This window comes from Tamandua tetradactyla, chromosome 19 (assembly GCF_023851605.1).
Source record: "Tamandua tetradactyla isolate mTamTet1 chromosome 19, mTamTet1.pri, whole genome shotgun sequence".
NCBI classification, from domain to species: Eukaryota; Metazoa; Chordata; class Mammalia; order Pilosa; family Myrmecophagidae; genus Tamandua; species Tamandua tetradactyla.
Window position 1 is genome coordinate 57,076,896 of NC_135345.1, and position 22,731 is coordinate 57,099,626.

General features: G+C 36.5%; 1 protein-coding gene across 3 annotated transcripts in view; it reads left to right on the forward strand.

The window, feature by feature from the left end:
• Positions 1-22,731, forward strand: part of SPMAP2L (sperm microtubule associated protein 2 like) — a 91,549-nt gene that overhangs the window by 19,883 nt on the left and 48,935 nt on the right. For 2 of the 3 annotated variants that reach the window (XM_077136927.1, XM_077136929.1), the window contains exons 2-3: positions 11,143-11,173; positions 18,813-18,878. In XM_077136927.1, coding sequence (XP_076993042.1) covers positions 11,143-11,173; positions 18,813-18,878 — 97 coding nt within the window. The remainder of the gene's footprint in view (positions 1-11,142; positions 11,174-18,812; positions 18,879-22,731) is intronic. The other variant, XM_077136928.1, reaches the window with a different exon arrangement.

Here is a 22,731-nt window from a genome sequence, read left to right on the forward strand (position 1 = left end):
CAATAGAGCCCATAGGAGTTTCTGAAAGTCTATTTCAAAGAATAGAAGGGCTGTTCTAGTTTACTAGCTACCAGAATGCAATTTACCAGAAACAGAACAGCTTCTAAAACAAAACAGCTTCTAAAAGCGGAATTTAATAAGTTGCAAGTTTATAGTTTGAAGCCATGGAAATGTCCAAATTAAAGCAAGTCTATAGAAATGTCCAATCTAAGGCATCCAGGTGGAAGTCTCCTTCTTTATCTCCAAAGGTCACTGGCGGGTGGACTCTGTGGTTCTCTTGTCCTTCTATCGTGGTTCTGTAGCTCTCTCTGCATTCTCAAAAGGCACTCTCTCTGAAATGTCTCCTCTTTTATAGTGTAATCAAGAACATGTAGAATGGGCAGAGACATGTCTCTGTCTAGTCAGTTTAATAGCCACAATTGATTGAGCTATATCTCCATGGAAATAAACTAATTAAGTTCCCAACCTATAGTACTGAATAGGGATTAGAAGCATCCATTGCTCTCACAAGATTGATCAGGATCAAAACATGGCTTTTCTAGGGTACATAAATCCCTTCAAACCAGCACAGGGACAATTCAAATTTTTATAAACTGGGAATTCCCAAAGTTACAAGTATAAGCCCAGGAAAAGAAACAGACTCTGTGAAGGCTCAGATAAGACAGAGAGGACCCTTCATTTAACATTTGCTTGAGGCTGATCTTGGTAGGAGGGCAAAGTTCTGAAGAAAACCACTAGCAAAGTGAAGCTAGTTTACAAAAATTGTGAAAGGTACTTTTTCCTTTGTGGTTTGATGATTTTAGTTAGCTCCTGGGACTCAAAGAAATCTTTATAATATCAATGATTAGATAAAAAACTAAGGAACAGACAGCTCAGGGACAAAATTCCAGCATTAAAACTTTACACACAAAAGATTATAAAGCAAAAAAACAAAAACAAAAAACAGGAAATGATGCCTTATCCAAAGGAATAAGATAAAAATCCAGAAACCATCCAAGAAAAGGACCAGACTTTCTAAACTGAGGGAAAGATTAAGATATTCCCAGATAAACAAAAGCTGAGGGAGTTCATCACTACTAGACCTACCCTACAAACTATGCTAAAGGGAGTTCTTCGAACTGAAAGAAAGGACACTAAATAGTGGATGGAAGCAGGATAAAGAAATAAAAACTTCCAGTAAAGGTAACCATATGGGTAATTATAAACGCAACTACTATTGTATTGTATTTTTGGTATGGAGCTCCACTTTTTACCTCTTAAAGTTTCTAAAATACAAATTCATAAAAAGTCATGATGAGGGTGGGCCAGGGTGGCTCACTGGCAGAGTTCTCGCCTGCCATGTCAGAGACCCAGATTTGATTCCTAGTGCCTGCCCATGTTAAAAAAAAAAAAAAAAAGTAACGATGAATCTGTGGTCTTGGACATGCAATGTACAAAGATATAATTTGTAACAAGTACAAAAAAGGTGGGGTGATGGAGGGACATAGGAACATTTATGCATCTGCTATTTTTTTGTAATACAGTTTTATTGAGATATAATCACACACTACACAAACCATCTGAAGTATACAATCACTGGCTCGCAGTATCATCATGTAGTTGTGCATACATCCCCATGATCAATTTTGGAAACATTTTCATTGTTCCAGAGAGGCAATAAAAATAAAACCCAAATCCTCCTATACTCCTTACCCCTCCCCTCCTACCCACCCATTGACCTGTAGTATTGGTGTGGTATATTTGTTAACTGTTAATGAAAGAATATTAAAATATTACTGTTAACCATAGTCCATAGTTTGTAATACGTACATTTCCCCCCCCATGTATCCATCTATTATTTTTTTAAATATTTGTTCCCTCTATTATTTATTTTTAATCCATATGTTTTACTCATCTGTCCATACTGTAGAAAAAAAGAAGCATCAGATACAAAGTTTTCACAATCACACAGTCACAATGCAAATGCTATATCATTATACAATCACCTTCAAGAAACATGGCTACTGGAACACAGCTCTACAGTTTCAGGTACTTCCCTCTAACCTAATACACCTTAAACTAAAAACGGGATACCTAGATAATGCACAATAATAACCTCCAGGATAACTTCTCGACTCTGTTTGAAATCTCTCAGCCACTGACACTTCATTTTGTCTCATTTCTCTCTTTCCCCTTTCAGTCAAAAAGCTTTTCTCAATCCCTTGATGCTGAGTCCTAGCTCATTCTGTCCCACTTTGCCAGGGAGGTTTACACCCATGGGAGTCATGACCCATGTAAAGAGGGGGAGCGCAGTGAGTTTGCTTGCTGTGTTGGCTGAGAGAGAGAGGCCACATCTGAGCAACAAATGAGGTTCTCTGGGGGTGACTCTTAGGCTTAATTTTAATTAGGCTTAGCCTATCCTTTGTGATGATAAGTTCCATCTGAAAAAACCCCACGATTGAGGACTCAGCCTTTTGATCCGGTTGTCCCCACTGCTCGTGAGAATATCAGGAATTCTCCAAATGAGGAAGTTGAATTTTTCCTCTATTTGCCATTCCCCCAAGGGGACTTTACAAATACTTCTTTATTCACCATTCAACTCACTCTGTGATTTATCAGGGCATCACACTGGACAAACCTACAAAATCTCATGCCCTGTTCAAGGTTCCATGAACTTATGGTGTTCAGTTAGCCTGCCCATATAAGTTATATTAGGAAATGCACCAGTCAAAATATAAGTTTTGTACCAAATAAACATTTTTTCTTTAGGCTCACACAGAAGTTGAAGTTTTAAAATATGGATGACCATCTATTTCAACACCTTGCAGTATTGACATTCTTTTGTTCTTCCTCATGCAAAAACATTTTTTAATTTTTACATTTAGTCACTATCATTGTACACTCTAGACATTCCTAGATTATGCCATCTCAGTCTTTATAACCTACCATTTCTTCTGACTTCATATGTGCCCCCAGCCCTCCTCCCTCTATCCTCACATTTAGCCTCATTCAGTGTACTTACATTACTGTGCTGCAGTCAGGTAGTATTGTGCTATCCATTTCTGAATTTTTACAATCAGTCCTGTTGCACAATCTGTAACCCTTCAGCTCCAACTACCCAATATCTACCCTATTTCTATCTCCTGATGACTCTTTTCTTAACTGAAATCTTCCAAGTTCATTCATTAATGTTAGTTCAAATCAGTGAGGCCATACAGTATTTGTCCTTTTGTTTCTGGCTAATCACATTCAGCATAATGTCCTCAAGGTTCATCCACGTTGTTGCATGCATCATGACTTTATTTTGCAACCAATTTTTTTTTTTCATGGGCAGGCACAGGGAAATGAACCGGGGTCTCCGGCATGGCAGGCGAGAATTCTGCCACTGAGCCACCATCGCACATCCCATGACTTTATTTTGATATATCTTACATTTTTCTCCCTTTTGACCCTTACTGATAGCCTTCATTTCTACACTCTCCTCCAGGCTTCTCTCTCCTGTCAATGTACAAAGACATAATTTGTAGCAAGTACAAAAAAAGGTGGGGAGATGGAGGGACATAGGTACAGTTATGCACCTGCTATTGAAGTTAAATTGATATCAAATCTAACATGATTGTTAAAAGATTTAGGATGTTAAATTTTAACTCCATGGTAACCTCAAAAATATATATGAAAAATATATTCAGAAGGAAATGAGAAGGAACTCAAAATGCTACAAACAAAAAGTCAAATAAACACAAACATGGGCACTAATGGAAGAATTAGAGGGACAAAAAGTATATGACTTACAAAAACAAATAGCAAAATGGCAGAAGAAATTCCTGCATTATCAGTAATGATCTTTAAATGTAAATGAATTAAACTTTCCAGTTAAAAGGGGTAGATCAGCAGAATGGATAAAAAAAAAAAGCCTAGCACAACTATAAGCTGTTTACAAGAGACTCACCTTAAATTCAGAGGCACAATAGGTTAAAAATGAAAGATGGAACATGCATTTAGTAATCAAAGAGAGCTGGGGTAGCTATGGTACTATTAGATAAAATAGACATTAACTCAAAAACTGTTATGAGAGACAAAGAATGTCACTATATGCTATTATTGGTCAGTTGAACAAGAAGTCATAACAATTATAAATAACTGAACCTACTGACAGAGCCCTAAAATACATGTAGCAAATACTGACAGATTTGAAGAGAGAAATTCATGGTTCTAAATTAATAGTAGGAGACTTTATTATACCGCTTTCAATAATGGCTAGAATAGCATAAAAGGAGATCAATAATGAAACAGAAGACTGAATAATACCATAAATCAACTAGAACTAACACATATGTAGAACACTTCACTCAAAAGAAGCAGAATACATATTCTTCTCTAGTGCCCATGGCTATTTCTCCAGGATAGACTATACGTTAGATCACAAAACAAGTCTCAATAAATTAAAAAATATATTAATCATGCAGGATATCTTCTCCAGCATAATGGAATGAAGCTAGAAATCATTAACAGTGAGAAAACTGGAAAATTCACAAATATTTGGAAATCAAATAATGTACTCTTAAACAACCAATGGATCAAAAAAGAAATCACAAAGGAAATTAGGAAATATCTTGAGGTAAATGAAAACACAGCATACCTAAATTTACAGGATGCAGCAAAGGCAGTGCTGAGAGGGACATTTATAGTTCTAAAAGTTTATGTTAAAAAAGAAGAAATATTTCAAATCAGAGGCATAACCTCAAAATAAGAAGAACTAGAAAAATAAGAGCAAACTAAATCCAATGCATGCAGAAGAAAGGATAACAAAGATTAGAATGGAGATAAATGAAAAGATAATAAAAACAACAGAATCAACAAAATCAAAAGTTGTTGATTTAAAAAGATAAATAAAATTCACAAAAATCTACCTATACTGACAAAGGAAAAAGGAGAGAAGATGGAAATAGCTAAAATCAGAAACAAAAGGGGGACTGTGGTAGTTAGTTTCAGGTGTCAACTTGGCCAGGTGAAGTTGCCTAGTTCTGTTGCTGTGGACATGAGCCAATGGTATGTGAACCTCATCTGTTGCTTAGTACACCTGCAGCCGGCTAGCAGGCATGCCTGCTGCAATGTATAATGTTTGATTTAATTGGCTGGTGCTTAAATGAGAAAGCTCAACATAGCACAGCCCAAGCAGCTCAGCATACCTCATCTCAGTACTCGCAGTTCAGCCCAGGCCTTTGGAGATGCAGAAAGGAATCACCCCAGGGAAAGTTGTTGGAACCCAGAGGCCCGGAGTGAAGGCCAGCAGAGATCACCCTGTGCCTTCCCATATAAGAAAGAACCTCAGTTGAAAGTTAGCTGCCTTTCCTCTGAAGACCTATACATTAACTAAAGAAATCCCCTTTTATTGAAAGCCAGTCTGTCTCTGGTATGTTGCATTCCAGCAGCTAGCAATCTAGAACAGGGACATTACTACTGACCCTATACTACTGACTATAATCCCCAAATAAAAAGGATTATAAGAGGATGCATAAACAGCTGTATGCAAACAAATTAGATAACCTACATAAATGGACAAATTCCTGGAAAGAAACAAAGTTTCTGACTGACTCAAGAAGAAACACAAAATCTCAACAAACCAATATAGCTAGTAAAAAGAATGAATCAATAATAAAAACCTCCCAACAAAGAAAACTCCAGGATCAGATGACTTCACAGGTGAATTTCACCAAACAGTTCAAGAGTTATTAACTCCAATCCTACTCAAACTTCTCCAGAAAATTGAAGAGGAAGGAACACTCCCTACCAATAGCATGCTAATGCAAAAATCAGGTAAAGATACCACAAGAAAGAAAATTACAGGCCAATATCCCTTATGCCTATAGATGCAAAAATCCTCAGCAAAAGCCAACAGTACATTAAAAGAATTGTACATAATGATCAAGTGGGATTTGTCACAGATATGCAAGAGTAGTCCAACAAAAGAAAATCAGTTAACAGAATGAAGGAAAAAACCCACATGGTTATCTCAGTTGATGTAGAAAAGGCATCAAACAAAATCCGGTACCTTTTCTTGGTAAAAGCACTTAGAAAACTTAGAATAGAAGGAAACTTACTCAACATGATAAAAAGCATATATGAAAAACCCACTGCTAACATTGTGTTCAATAATGAAAGGCTGAAAGCTTTCCCTCTAAGATTTGGAATAAGTCAAGTATACTCACTGGTGACAGTGGATATATTCAACATTGTAATAAAATTCTAGTCAGAGCAAGTGGGCAAGATAAATAAAAGGCATCCAAATTGGAAAGGAAGAAGTAAAACTCTCCCCATTTTCACATGACATGCTCTTTGTATGGTTTGAAATTGTTGTGTACTCCAGAAAAGCCATGTTCTTTAATGCTAACTCAATATGGTTGGGTGGGATCTTTTTGATGAAGTCGTTTCCATGAAGATGTGACCCACCCATTCAAGGTGGAGTTGCTTACTGGAATCCTTTAAGGGGGAACAATTTTGGGAAAAGCCCACACAGTCAGAGACCTTTAGAGGTACAGAAAGAAATGTCCCCCAGGGAAGCCATTTGAAGAAGTTGGGAAAGAAAATCAGCAGATGTTGCCATGTGTTTTCTTAGCTGAGAGAGAAACCCCGACATCATTGGCCTTTCTTGAGTCATGGTATCTTTCTCTGGATGCCTTAATTTGGACATTTCATAGCCTCAGAACTGTAAACTTGCAACTTAATAAATTCCCTTTTTAAAAGCCATTCCATTTCTGGTATATTGTATTCTGGCAGCTTTAACAAACTAAAACAATCTTATATATAGAAAATCCTTTTTTTAAAAGCCCACAATAAAGCTCCTAGAGCTAATAAATGAATTCAGCAAAATGGTAGGGTACAGGATCAACAACCCCCAAAAGTAGTGTTTCTATACACTAGTAAGGAGCAATCTGATGAGGAAATCAAGAAAAAATTCCATTTACAATAACAACTAAAAAACCAAATATCTAAGAATAAATCTAACCAAGGATGTAGAGGACATGTACACAGTAAACTACAAACATAATTAAAAGGAATTTTTTAAATACCTATATAAATGGAAGGACATTTCAAGTTCATGATTGGAAGACTAAATTTTGTTATGTTGTCAATTCTCCAATGATTTACAGATTCAATGCAATCCCAACCAAAATTCCAATACCCTTCTTTGCAGAAATGGAATATCAATTATCAAATTTATATGGAAGAGTAAGGGGCCTCAAATAACTAAATCCATCCTGAAAAAGAAGAATGAAGTTGGAAGATTCACACTTCCTGATCTTAAAACTTATACAAATCACAATAATCAAAACAGCATATACTGGCACAAGGGAGGACAAATAGAACAGTGGAATGGAATTGATAGTTTACAAATAAACAGTTGGCCTCACATCTATGGCCAAATGATTTTTGGCAGAGGCTCCAAGTCCATTCATTGGGGAAAGAATGGTCTCTTCAACAAATGGTGCTGGGGAAACTGGATATCCATATTTAAAATAAAGGTGAAGGTCTTTATACAATATCATATACAAAAATCAACTCAAAATGTATCAAGAACCTAAATATAAGAATCAGAAGAATTAAACTCCTAGAAGAATAAATAAGGAAACATCTTCAGGAACTTGTGTAAGGCAATTGCTTCTTAAACTTTACACTGAAAGTATGAGCAATTAAAAAAAAACTGATTAATGGGACTTCCTCAAAATTAAAAACTTCTGTGCATCAAAGAAGTTTATCATGGATGTAAAAAGACAATGTATAGAATCAGAGAAAATATTTGGAGTCCACATATCCAATAAGGGCTTAATATCCAGAATACATAAAGAAATTCTACAACTCAACAACAAAAAGATAAGCAACCAGTTAAAAAATAGAAGACTTAAATAGACAGTTCTCCAAAAAGATATATGAATGGCCAGAAAGCACATGAAAAGATGCTCAATATCATTAGCCATTAGGGAAATGCAAATCAAAAGCATGATAACATATTTCACAGCCACTGGAATGGGTACGATTTAAAAAAATAGACGATACCAAGTGTTGGAGAGGGTGCAATGAAATGGGAACATTCATTCATTGTTGGTGGGAATGTAAAATGGCGCATCTGCTGTGAAGACAGTTTGACAGTTCTTCAGAAAGTTAAGTGTAGATCTAACATAAGACCCAGCAATTCCACTTTTAGGTATATACCCCAAAGAATTGAAAACAAGAATTCAAACAGATATTTTTGCACACCAATGTTCATAGTGGTATTATTCACAGTTGCCCAAAGATGGAAGCAAACAAAGTGCCCATCTACTGATGTATGGATAAACAGAATATGATATATTCATAACAATGGTATATTATGCAGCATAAAAAGGAATGAAGTTCTGACACATGGTGACAATATGGATGAATCTTGAAGACATCATGCTGAGTGAAATAAGCCAGACAAAAAAGGAGAAATATTCCTTGATCATACTGATATAAAATAATTAGAAATATATTCATAGAGTCAGAAGCTAGAATATAGATTACCAGGAGTGGGTTGTGAGTAGGGAATGGTAAGTTAACACTTAAATTGTACCAAGTTTCTATATAGGATTATGGAAACACATTGATAATGGATGGTGGTAATGGTAGTGCAAGATTGTGAACGTTTTTAAGAGCATTGAGTTTTATATTGAACGTAGCCCAAAGGGAAATCTTATGTTGTATATGTTACTAAAATAATCTTTTAAAGAAAAAAACCATAGGACTGTACAACATAACCAGTGAACCCTAATGTAAACCTTGAATCATAGCTAATAGTACAACTTTAATAATATTCTTTCATCAACTATAACAAATATACCACACTAATGTAAGGTTTTAATAATAGGGAAGTGTTTTAATTTCTTAGGCTACTCAAGCAAATGCTGGGCAATGTGAATGTATTAGCTGATAGTTTTGATGCTAAGAGAAAGTCTAAATGCAGGCATCATCAAGGCGGTGTTTTCTCTTGAAGACTGGCATTTTGGGGCAGACTGCCAGCAATCCTTGGCCCTGAGTTTGTCACATGGCAAGGCACATAGTGGCATCTCCTGATCTCTCCCTTCTCTTCTGGGTTCCATTGATTTCAGCTTCTGGCTGCTTCCTCTGTGACTTTCTCTCTCTGTGTGAATTTCATTTCACTTATTAAAGATTCTAGTAATAGGATTAAAACCCATCCTGATTGAGGTTGGTCACACCTTAACGAAGTGTGAAGTGGCTTCATGAAAAATTTCTACTTAGAATGGGTTCCCACCCACAGGAATAGATGAAATTTAAGAACACATTTTTCTGGGATACATACATTTCAAACCACCACAAAAGCTACATGGGAACTCTGTATTTTATTTGTAATTTTTCTGTAAGTCTACAATTGATCTAATTTTAAAAAGTAAAATTCAAGCAACAAAAAAAGAAAAGTATGATGATGTCCCTTGATGTAGTTTGTTTTCATCCTTATGCTTGACTGGTGAAATGCTGTTTTAATATGGAGACTACGTGCTGCAGCTTTGAGATATTGTCTTTATTTATTTCCTTGATAATTCTTCTCTTCTCTTTGCAGTGATTCTATTCTCTGTTTCTAGAATTCCTATGGGTCAGAAAATGGACTTCTTGGATCGATTATGTACCATATTTTCTTTGACTTTTTGTCTTTTTTCCTTCATTCTGGTAGACTTCTTAACTTTTTTAGCAGTCATTTTTAATTTCTGGTAATTCTTTCTTGTATTCTTTTCATTTTTCATAGCATCTTGTCTTTTCTATATGGTTGCTATATAATCTTGATTTTTTAAAAAATTAGCCCTTTTCTGTTTTCTCCAAGGTTATTTTTATCTATTTCTTTTTCTTGAATGACACAACGGTGCTGCAGAAAACCTTTCCTCAGATGTCTGGTGATCCTTGCCAGCCTGATCATATAGAAAAATGAAGCACTGGAAAGATGGCTGGGAGCTCTGTACAATGAGTGGCAAGTACCAACTGATGGACTCCTTCAGTGTGATTGGGCGCTGATTATTTTGCTGAGAAATTTCCACATGCTGGAAAGTAGCCCATTTCATTTTTATGCAGAAGAAATGTATGATCTACATTTTCCCACATTTAAAAAATCTTCTAAATATTATTTTTAATTTGCTTAACTATTTCTTCTGCTTTGGACAGACCTGGTTACCAGTTTTCTACAGTTAAAGACACTGCAGTGGATATTTTTGTGCATACATGTTTGCCATTCTTAGAATTATTTCTTTAGGATACATTTCTAGAAATACAATTGAATTAAGGAATATTAACCTTGTTGATGCATACTGCCAAATTATTTTTCATAATGTACTAATTTAAACTTCCACAAGGGTTCTCACCTCATACCTTTCAGACGTCATTATGCTTTACAAAAACTTTTTGCTTCTTTGATAGTTTAAAAAAAAATCTCATTTTAATCACAAAGTTTTGATCACAAGGTTCAACTTTTTAATATTTAATAGTCCTTCATACATATTCATATACGAATTGTCAGCCCCTATCCTTTGTTCATTTAAGTTTTGACACCTACCTCAATGTTTTTCTTACTAATCTATTCTTTTATACTCTTCAACTCTTCAACTATTAGTGTCATTAAGCCTCTGTGATATTTGTTGCCAAGTATTTCTTCAAAATTTTGTTCTTTAAGCTTTATTTTTATTTTTTGTTTTTTTTGCTTGGGCTGGCACTAGAAATTGAACCCGGGTCTCCGGCATGGCAGGCGAGAACTCTGCCTGCTGAGCCACCATGGCCAGCCCAAAGCTTTAATTTTTGACACACAGAAATTTTAAGTTTTAAATTTAATATATTTACAATTTCCTCTATGCCTTTTATTACCTTTACCTCAAGAAGATTAAAATCCAATGATCAAGTAGATATCCTCTTACTCTTTCCTCTAATTCAATTTTTTAAAAACACATGTAATTCCTTCATTCATTTGTGGTTTATTTTGGTACATGGGGTGACATGTATGGTGTGACATATTTAATTTTACCATTTCCCCAAATAGTTATTTTTCCCAACTCCTTTCTCTGTTGATTTGTAATGTTTTCTTTATCACATCCTTAATTTTTCTTGAATCTCATTTTTTTTTTTTACTTTTCTATTTCTTTTTTGCAGATGCTGTTTCCTGTGACTTTATAAGGAAATGGTAAGACTGTAGGTATACTGCTCTTCCCACAGATCTAAACTGGTGGGCCAGCTTTGCTGGATGGATCAGCTCAACCTGAGACATTTGAATTTAAAATGTCTTGCTTTTTTCTTAAAAGAGATCCTATGCTTTTCCAGTGCCATAAGGTCACTTTACAATCATAATTTTTATAGGAAAAGGAAAGAAGGGAGATAGAGTAACTAGGAAGCAAGAAGACGACGACTCTCTTTATATACACTCAGTCTTTTTACGTGTTGCTGGATGCGGTTTGTTATACATGCTAGGACGAACCTTTAAGGAACTAAGAATCCTGGATTGGCTGTCACATGTGACAGATTTTGTGAAATTCCAGGTCTGCAAGTACAGTAGCAAGTGGAATTTCAAGGAAGTGCCCTCTATGAAAAAAGGAAAAAGAGAATGTCTGCGTGTGTTTGTGTGTGCACAATATTTATATAGTGAATACTTACAGAAAATGGATGCTTAGCCTTGGTTTGAGGAAATATGTACTTAGGAGAGAAAACAGAATAGACTCATTAAGGAGAAATATCAAGGGTCATATCAATGGCTCATACAGATGAGAAGAAAATAATAACAGATTTTGATTCTATCCATTTTTAAGTAGGTAAATTAAAACTATTAATATTTATTGTTATTGTTAAACCTATTTATATTTATTATTATCATTTAGACTTATTTTGTATTTTCTATTTACCATGCTTCCTGGTTACTGTTTTTACTTCCATTTTTATTTTTAAATGCTATCACTGTTTTTGTGTATGTTTTGAAGTTTTTAGAAAACTATTTTTACAATGCATTGCTAAAAAGTAGGTAGAGTAGGTTTAATCAACTAGATTTTACTGAGAGAAAAATGAAATTCAGAGAAACTATGCTGCTTTCCCAAAGTTTTATGGTGACCAAATGGTATAGTTGATAGAATTGATGTTTACTGAATATTACTGAGTATCCACCTGAAATACCATGGTACTTCAAAATGTTATGTATATCGAGCAAACAAACTCTCCCATTGCTAAACAGGTAGTGAAAAACCTGGTAAGTTTCTATACTTAAAAAAAAAAAACACTTTGAAGAGAGTTTTTTTTAAACTACTTTGATTTTGTTTGCTTGGTTAATTTGGGTTTGATTTTGTGAGGAAATTGTGCTATTTCCGTTATCTTCTCCTGTCCTCATCCTCTTAAAAAAATTCTTTGTTATATAAATGTGCTCTGCCTAAATAGTTATGAAGGAAAATATTTTCTGGATATAAGCAAGAATAATTAAATGTAAAAGAGCATTTTTTTTCCTGACTGAAAGAAAGAATTATTTGGATTACTCTGTCAACCCAGATCTGAAATCATTCCCTTAGTTATTGCTATATAAATGTTTATTTATTGCTATGCAGCAAAGGTAAAGCTTTCAAAAACCTTCATAACTATCAGTAAGCTATAGAAAATGAATCAGAGAAGACATGGATTCAGAGAAGACATGGAACAACAGCAGTGTAATCCTCATTTAAAAAAATCTACCTCCAAAAGTTAAAATCATTCAGTAGAAAAGGCCTCATGCCACAACTAAATGTCAGCAGGTGGGGGGTATGGGGGAGGGGTATGGATTCTTTGTGGAAGAAAAGGAAACGTCTTCATATAGGTTGTGGTGGCAAAGGCAGGTCTGTGTACTTAGGTTGGATTGCATGATATGTGAATAAAACTGTTTAAAAATGAACCGAGAGAAAAGTGCTAGAGAAAATGCAGAGAAAGAGATGTACCTATTCAGTGCTGGTAGGGAAACTGAGAGGTGCAGTCCCTTGGAGAGCAGCAGGGTGGTTCCGCAGGAGGCTATGGGTGGGCTGTGCATAATCCTGAAACCCCGTTGTTCAGTATATACCTGGAGGAACTGAGTGTGGGAACACGAACACATTGGCACACTAGTGTTTATGGTGGCAGTGTTCGTGATTCACAATGGATGGGGGCACCTACGTGTACAACAACTGAGGAATAGAAGGGGGAACTGTGATGTATGCATATAACAGACTACTAAGTGGAGACAGGAAGGAATGAAGTTGTGAGTGATGCAATTAGGTGAACGAACAAAGACAAATATTATCATGCCTCAGTCATATAGACTAACTGTAATATAAAAACTCAGTAAACTGAAGTCAAGAGCATGGGTTATAAGGTTGGGGACTATTGTAAAGGGTCCCACATTGTAAATTCTTAGGTCACATATGTTCAGGAGTTGTAACTGTTATTTCTAAATTCTGAGATACTGAGCTGTTTGTATATAACCAGGTCGCTCCCAGAAATTTGGGGTATTTATGTGCCCTCTGAGACTATGAAAGTCAGCATTACCCCATATAGGAACTGTTTAAAAAGTTGAAAAAGGGATCAGATTTTGATTAGAAATATGAAGGAAGCTTATCTGATAGTAGTGGGGTAGATCAGAATATAGGGTAAACGATGATATTGTCCATATTTTGAAACTTCAACTTCTGTGTGAGGCCAAAGGAAGAGATGTTTATTTCGTGCAAAATTTATATTTTGAGTAGCGTATTACCTAATTTAACTTGTATGGTCAGTTTAGTTGAACACCATAAGTACATGAAATCTTGAATAGGGTGATAGATCTTGTTGGTTTGCCCAAGTTAGTGTGATGCTCCAATATATCCCAGAGTAATATGGGCAGTGAATAAAGATGTATTTGCTAAGTTCCCTTGGGATGCTGGGGAGAAAGGAGAAAATATTCAACTTTCCCTTTGGGAAATTCCTGATATTCTTACAAGTAATGGGGCCAGCCAAATCAATAGGCTGATTCCTCAACCTTTACCCCAAGGAAACTTATTCCTGCAAAGGGTAAGCTAAGTTTACTTACAATTATGCCTAAGAGTCACTCCCAGAGAACCTCTTTTGTTGCTCAGATGCAGCCTCTCTCTCTAAGCCAACTCAGCAGGTGAACTCACTGCCCTCCCCACTATGTGGGACATGACTCTGAGGGATGTAAATCTTCCTGGCAATGTGGAACAGAACTCCTGGAATGAGCCAGGACCCAGTATCATGAGATTGAGAAAGACTTCTTAACCAAAAGAAGAAAGAGATAAATGAGACAAAATAAAGTTTCAGTGGCTGGAAGATTTCAAACAGAGTTGAGAGGTTTTCCTGGAGATTATTCTTATGCATTATACAGATATCCCTTTTTAGCTTATGGTGTATTGGAGTGGCTGGATGGAAGTACCTGTAACTGTTGAGCTGTGCTCCAGTAGTCTTGATTCATTTTTTTTTTAACTTTTTTATTGCTTAGTATAATATATGTAAAAAGCAAAGAAATAAAAAAGCAATAGTTTTCAAAGTACTCTTCAACAAGTAGTTGCAGGATGGATCCCAAAGTTTGTCATGGGCTAGAAAAAGGTTTTGTTCCTTCTAGCTTCCCCAGAATATAGGAGGCTAGAAGGCTTAAATATTTTTTTATCATCACAATAGACTTTTTTCCTTCTTTTTCTGTGAAAAATAACATATACAAAAAAGCAGCAAATTTCAAGGTACAGCACCAAAATTAGTTGTAGAACATATTTCAGAGTTTAACATGGGTTACAATTTCACAATTTTAGGTTTTCACTTCTAGCTGCTCTAAGATACAGAGACTAAAAGAGATATCAATTTAATGATTCAGCGTTCATATTCATTTTTTAAATCCTATTTAACAAATAGGATTTGTTAATCCTTCTCTTTATAACTCCACCATCACCTTTGATCTTTCTATCCCTCTCTTTAGGGGTGTTTGGGCTATGGCCATTCTAAATTTTTCATATTGGAAGGGTCTGCCACTAATATGGGGTAGGGAGATGGAACTGTCTGTTGTTCTGGAGAGGCTGGGCCCTCTAGGTTTCAGGACTTATCTGGACCAGGGACTCATCTGGAGGTTACAGGTTTACTGGAAAGTTACTCTAGTGCATGGAACCCTTGTGGAATTTTATTGCCCTAGGTGTTCTTTAGGATTGGCCAGAATGGTCCTGGCTGGGGTTTGGCAGGTTATGACAGGTAGCAAGGTCTAACTCAAGCTTGCTTAAGAGCAACCGCCAGAGTAGCCTCTTGACTCTATTTGAACTCTCTCTGCCACTGATATTTTATGTTACACTTCTTTTCCCCCTTTTGGTCAGGATGGAATTGTTGATCCCAAGGTGCCAGGGCTGGATTCATCCCTAGGAGTCATCTCCCACGTCACCAGGGAGACTTTCACCCTGGATGTGATGTATTGACAAGACAATTGTCAATAGTCTTGCATAAAATTATTTATCTTGACTCAGAAGTGATGATGGAAGCCAAAAACTAACTTCCTCAAAAAGATTAATGTAATATAAAATGTTTTGTCTGGAACTGTGGCTTTCTTTCTCCTCTACCTCAGCCATCCTCTGTAAGAAGTTGTCACAGGCTATCTCAGTAGGGGCTATGTGGCACTGCGTGGCAAAGCCACTTTTCTGTTAAACCGGGGTGCTGATTTTCTTTCTGGTAGTGGAAAGTATCTTCATCCCTTCTAGACAGTAATGGACATGGCTAGGGAGTTCTTTCATATCAATTACATAGCCTGTTCCCAAATTTTCACCATGAAAGAATGTTTTGTTGTCTATCTCTACCCACTACCATAATCTCGTGTTTTGAAAGATTTTTTTTTTGTTCACTAAACAACTGTATTAAAAACTTTTTTTTTTAAAAAGTTAAGGACATACATAGGTATTAATCAGTTTCTTATCAGCATGAGTAACATATAGAGATGATATAATTCAGAAAAAAAAAATTGGCATTTTGGGTAGCCTCTCCAACCTACGGTGGGTGATTTAGGATTCCATTTGATGTTTTGAAATCTTCTAAAGGGTGGGAACACTTGAATTGAGCAGCAGAGTCCGAGGAACCAAAATGCAGTTATGTCAGTTGCAGTAAGAAGGGGGTAGTTGCAGTAAGAAGAATCCAGAGTGTGAAACATTGGGGAAAAATGGTTTTGAGCAGCTGGGGTGGGTTGGGGTTCCATTCTTATTACCTTCAAGCCTGTATTTTATTTAGCAACCTCTTTTTGAGCAATAGAATAATTAAACTGTTTTAAATATATCACATTTTCTGGTTCATTGATAGTTCCATGATTTTCCCTTTATAGGATATTTAAACTAAATTTATATTTTAAACAATTGAATGGCAATATTAATTCAACTCAGATGTTACTTCCTGAGCATTTATAGCATACAAAGTTTCATGCCAGGTGCTGCAGATGAGAAAGGAAAAAGGAACTAATATTTATTGAGTACACACTCCATGGTTGAAATATGCTAGGCACACAACCCTTTGTGAGGAAACAGTTGTCTTCGTTTATACACGAGGCCAACCACATTGGCCTTCTTTTTATTTCTCAAACATATTGGCCTTTGCACTTGCTCTTACCATAGGTTGGAATAATCTTTCCCTGAAAATTTGCACGGCTGGTCACTGTTCAAATACAACAGTATATTTATATTCTTCTCTTATCACCTTATTTAAAATTGCACCCCTCTCCTCACTAAACACTCACTATCTACCTTAACTTGTTTTTTTTTATAGTTCTTATCACCATCTAACATACCATGTATTTTCTTTAGTTATTTCTTTTATCATCTTTCTTCCCTGACAACCCCATGAGGGCAGAGTTTGTCTATTTATCCCTAGCCTTAGACCAGTATTTGGTGCGTAGTGGTGCTCCATAAGTATTTGTCGAATGAATGAACTAAAACTCAGAGAATTAAGTAACTTGCCCAAGTATAACAAAATTGACCTTTGTCTTGTAGTAATGAAACTCAGACTCTCCAAGGTTTGTGCTGGATTAATAATCTCTTAGATGAGAAGAATTGGACCAAGCGGCCCATGTCCCCAGGCTTCAACTTCCCTTTAGGGGTTTTGCTGATTATTTTTGCTACCGTGGCCCTGGCCTTAGGGGCACATAGCTCCACAGTTTAGAATGCAGCCCAATTGTAGGCATAAAATCTTTATTTGTGTAACCCCCATGGCACAGCTAAGATAAGATTGTGAGACTCAGTCAATACTAAAGGCTGAGGAGCAGCACAAGTGAAATTAAACATAGAGTAGCATGGAAATAGATAATCTGATTGAAGGATTTTAGCTCCATCCTTGGGGTGGAATGCCCAGTTTGGTGAGTGTGAAATCTTGAGTGCTCCTGACTATTAATCCCTGCTGGCCTTCTCTTCACTTTCTGAAAGGAGCTTTGATTGCCATTGAATTAGAAATGCCATTTCTTCATAACACAGTTTTCAAGAGTTATGTCGGGATTCAATCCCACCTGACACCAGGTGACAACATGGAATTCAGATGTCTACTAAAGAGCTAATGTTAATAGGGATGCTTCTCCCCATCACCTCCCTTTTTTGTACATGAATACAGTACCCCTGAGTAACTTTGGCTTTTTGCCTCACCCTTTAATTAGACCTCCCAGGGGTGGGAGTGCATCTGTTTGATGAGTTTGAGAAGACTGTCCCCTCTGGGCCCTCTCTCTTTCAAACCTGCCTGTCTGCAGATCTTTCTGATCTGCTTTGTGTCACCCTAGATGGGTGACACCTAGTCTCCCTAGACGGGGAGCAACTTTGGGGGACTAATTAAATCCAGGGCATCGGGATCCATACCTCTTCAACGGAGTTTTAGCAATAATAGAAATTGTATTTTTATCCCGTTTCTCCAACTCCTGCATCCGTGTCTCAATTGGCTCTTAATTGTGGTGGCCAAAAAGGGTTGTGGTTTATTGGGTCCCTCAAACTTCAAACAAGCACATAATTATTATAATACAAGCTACAGTAACAGGTGATATGTTAATTGGCATAGGATAGGCTACACTGCAGTATAAAAATCTCTATGACTTAACACAATTAAAGTTTATTTCTCCCTCATGCCACAGTCCAATGTGAGTTGATTGGCCTTTGTCCATCTTGTAGCTATGCCAAGATTCCAAGGTCACTGCAATAAGGTAAGAAAGATGGAGGAGAAATATTAGCTTCTAAGTTCCTTGCCCTGGAAGTGACAGGCAACGCTTAAGCTGAAGTTAGATATACTTAGTCACATAGATCCAAACAAATGCAAGAGAGACTGGGAAATGTAGGAGAACACATGGATACTTCTAAATATAAACTGTCTCTGCTACAGGTGTTAATAGGAGCAATCATGGAAGATTCAAGGGAGCCAAGTGGGGCAGAAAAGGGGCTGAATGGTACCAAAAGTATATTTCATAGTTTTGCTAAAGCTAGACATTCTGTCTGAAATTTATCTTTCAATCTCTTAAGAATCCAGGGTCATTTGGCCATCTACAAATTAACAATATGTTAATTCAGGTATTCCCCCATTAATAAGTGTGCATTTTACCTGGGGTCTTTTGGAGACAATACATTTTATATTTTATTGCATATTTATTGTCTTGATTTTATTATGTACAATGTTAATGATTCTAGGAGTGAGGATTTTGAGACCACAGCATTTTGACTCTTTGAGCTTTTCACCACCCTTCAAATCGCCTCAAATATACTGTTGTTTATTTTGGCAGGAGTGGGATTTGTTTGAGTGGGAGTCATTGAATGTAACCATATTTGTATTTATTCTATTTGAATTAATCAGTTGGTATTTGTTAGTTCTTTCTCTAGGAAGAGAATCCAAGAGCTTTCCAGGCCTAAAAAACAACGAGGAGCCCCAGATAGGTAAGACAATATTATATGGTTCTTTCTATGACAATAATGTCCATTGTATAAGACGATTATAATTCTTACCTGCTCATACACTTGTATTCCAAGTATATCCACTTTGCTGCTCATATAGTTCCACTGAACCAGTGTATTGTCACCTTGGTTGAGTCAGCAAATGGAAGGTTAACCCTAGGTCAGTAGTTCTCAAAACTGCCTGTGCATTGGAATCACCTAGGGAGCTTTAAATAAAGGCTTATGCCTGCTAGCCTCCTATATTCTGGAGCAGCTAAAAGGAAAAATTCTGGGATCTATCCTATAACCACTTTTTGAAGAGTGCTTTGAAAATATTGTTTTTTATATTACTTTGCTTTGTACATATGTTATACTATACAATAGAAAAAGTTTAAAAAAATGCTTATGACTGGGTTCCATTCCCATAAATCCTGTTTTAATTAGTCTGGCATGCAACCTGGGATTTGGAAGTCTTAAAAGCTCCCTAGATGCTTGCTCTTGTGAAGCTTATGTAGGTAGCAGAGAAGCTTAGGCTACCTATAGGTATGCCTAACAGTTACTTCTGGAGGACCTCTTCTGTTGCTCAGATGTGGCCTCACTCTTTCTAAGCCCAACTCTGTAATTGAAATCATTGCTCTCTATACTATATGGGACATGAGATCCAGGGGTGAAAGTCTCCCTGGTGGCGTGGGAGATGACTCCCAGGGATAAGTCTAGCCCTGGCACTGTGGGACCAACAATTCCATCCTGACAAAAGGTGGGAAAAGAAGTGTAACAAATAAGCTATCAGTGGCTGAGAGAGTTCAAATAGGGTCGAGAGGCTACTCTGGAGGCTATTCTTATGCAAGCTTCAGTTAAACATTGCTACCTATCATAGTTTGCCAAACCCCAACCAAAACCATTCCTGCTAACCCTCAAAAACACCTACTTTATCTGAGATTCTACAAAGGTTCCATGTACTATAATTACTTTCCAGAAACTTACAACCTCCAAATGGATTCGTAGGCCAGATAAGTCCTGAAACCCAGAGGGGCCAGCCTCTCCAAAACATCAACTAGTTCCATCCCCCTAGCCCATAATATCAACAGCCCCTTCCAACATGAAAAAGTTAGAGTGGACATAGCCCAAATAACCATAAAGATTAGGAGAAAGATCAAGGGTGATGGTGGAGTTAAACAGAGAAGGTAGGATTTAACAAATGAGTATGATTGCTGAATCATTATATTGATGTTTCTTTTAGTCCCCAGTTTCTTGGAGCAGCTAGAATAAAAAACTAAAATTGTGGAATTGTAACCCATACCAAACTCTGAAATCTATTCTACAACTAATTGTTGTGATGTGCTTTGAAATTTATTGCTTTTTTGGATATATATATATTATTTTTCACAAAAAACAATAACTAGTATAAAATCTTGAGAACCATTGCCCCATACCCCTCTGCAACTCTTATGCCCATCCTGCAGATTCAACTATGTTGCCTCTGAAACCTGGTCCTGCTTTGTCTAAGCCTTTGCCTAGAGCACTCCTGTCTGTGGGTCCTCCAGGAAGCTGGGCCCTCAGTTTTTCCACCCTTGGCCAAAGGACTTTCCTTTTTCTTCTTTGGCTCCTGGTAAAGTCTGAATTTTTAAAAGGCTTGTTTTTAAAGATTAAAAACAGAGTCTGATGTGGGACAGAAATCCTGGGATAAGTTGGGACTCAGCATCAAGAGACTGAGAAAACCTTTTCAACCAAAAGGGGGAAGAGAGAAATGAGACTAAATAAAATGTCAGTGGCTGAGAGATTTCAAACAGAGTTGAGAGGTTATCCTGGAGGTTATTCTTATATAGATATAAATATCCCCTTTTTAGTTTATGGTGTATTAGAGTGGCTAGAGGGAAGTACCTGAAACTGTAGAGCTGTGTTCCAGTAGCCATGTTTCTTGAAGATGATTGTATTATGACATAGCTTTTGCAATGTAACTGTAATTGTGAAAATCTTGTGTCTGATGCTCCTTTGATCTATAGTATGGACAGATGAGTAAAAAATATGGATGAAAACTAAACAAATAATAGGCGGGGAAAGTCAATGAAAATTCCATAAAATGTATTTAATATTCACTGAATGAGTAAAATGATTAAAAATATTTTGATAAAAAATGTTTTAAAGTCTCTCTTGTTCATAGACGGGTACACATATCTATGATGAGAAACACACATTGATAAGAAGTGTGTTAATGAATTTTGCTGTAACTTTCAATAATCTTGGAACACTACTCCGACCCCAATCCTATTGAAACTCATAGAGAATCCAAGGCATGATTTGATAAAGTAATTAAGCTCAAAAAGTTAAGTAACTTACCCAGGTTCATCCAGCATACAGGTAGCAAAGCTGATCTACTGCCCACAAATCTCATTTCTTTCCATTATACCACTCTGATTCCTTTAGAAAGGAACAGTCCCTCTGATGGCATGGAAAACCAGAGGTAGAAAGATCAATTCGCAGCTGCCGTGATAGTACAGGAGAGAATAGTAGAAGCCTGTCCTAAGATAGGGGCCACAGAGGTTGACAGAATGGGAGAGTCAAGAGAGAGTTGTACAGGCTTTAATGCAAGTGAAATATAAGAATTTGAGGGGGAGAGAGGAGGAAAATATAATTTTTAGGTTTCTGTCTTTAGAAATACTGTGAAAATGCTTTCTTAACTGCAAAAGGAACTACAAGAGGGCAAACAGGTTTTGGAGGGTAGTATCGGATGCTGTTGAGACATCCAGAAGGTATTTGGAAATATGGGCTCAGCACTCAGAAGGAAAAATCTGTCTTGGAAATAAAGATTTGGAAATCATTAGTATTTAGTAATAATTTTTTTTTAATACCGATTAGAATAGAACCTTGAGGCACATGCCATTGTTTAAGATGTGAAAGAGAAGCTACCTATGGAAACTGAGAAAGAGTAGATAAGGGAGAACCAGGAAAGAGGGGGGCCTCAGAAGCCAAATAAGAAAATTATTTAAAAGACAAACGTATCCTATAAAAAAACATTCAAAGAATTTGCATTTAACCAGTCTGATAAAGACTGATCTAATTTTTACCTTCAAGTAAATACGGCATTTTAAAGAGATGAAAGCTAAATAAAGAATTGTTATTATAATAGGAGAAATTATAAGAATTTCAGAATAATAAAACCCTGGAAATGGGCTGATAAAGACTGTTTTGTGTTTTCTGACTCTGGAAATCTGTAAGACTAGAGTTTTCGTTGTTCATAATGGGGTGACTGAACACTGAACTCTCAAGGGTTCTTCTTGTTCCATTTTCTTAGAATTCTGTGGGTAATTGTGATTGTAGTAATCTTTGTTACATTTCATGGATGCATTAAATAGGTAAGTTATGGATTACTCTGGATCAAATCCTGGATAGAGACCATAGAAGATTAAATTTTTAAGTCCTTAATATTGATAGCCATGTAACTCCTAAACATCAGCAATTTTTATACTAGTACAGTGTAGTGTAGAATTACCTACCTAAAATGCTATTTTCACATGTTGTTTAGTCTCTCCCTTTCCTGATGAAATTTGCATTCGCATTTTTCTGGAATGTAGTGTCTTTGCTCTTTCTCAGTCTACTGATCTACTACTGTCCAGCTTCGCTTGGGTTAAGTCTCCTGCCTTTTGCATAACCCTCAATGTTTTCAGGTCATGCTATGTTTTCTGATATTTTGGGCCAAATTTTTGAAGTAGATAATAATCCCATGGGGGTTCAGTTCCTAGAAAGCATGATCAAGGTCATACTTTATGGCCTTGATTTAATCACTGCATCTAAAGTAACTTAAGCTTTTTATTTGTACATATATGAATGCACACACACACAACCACCCCATTTGCTT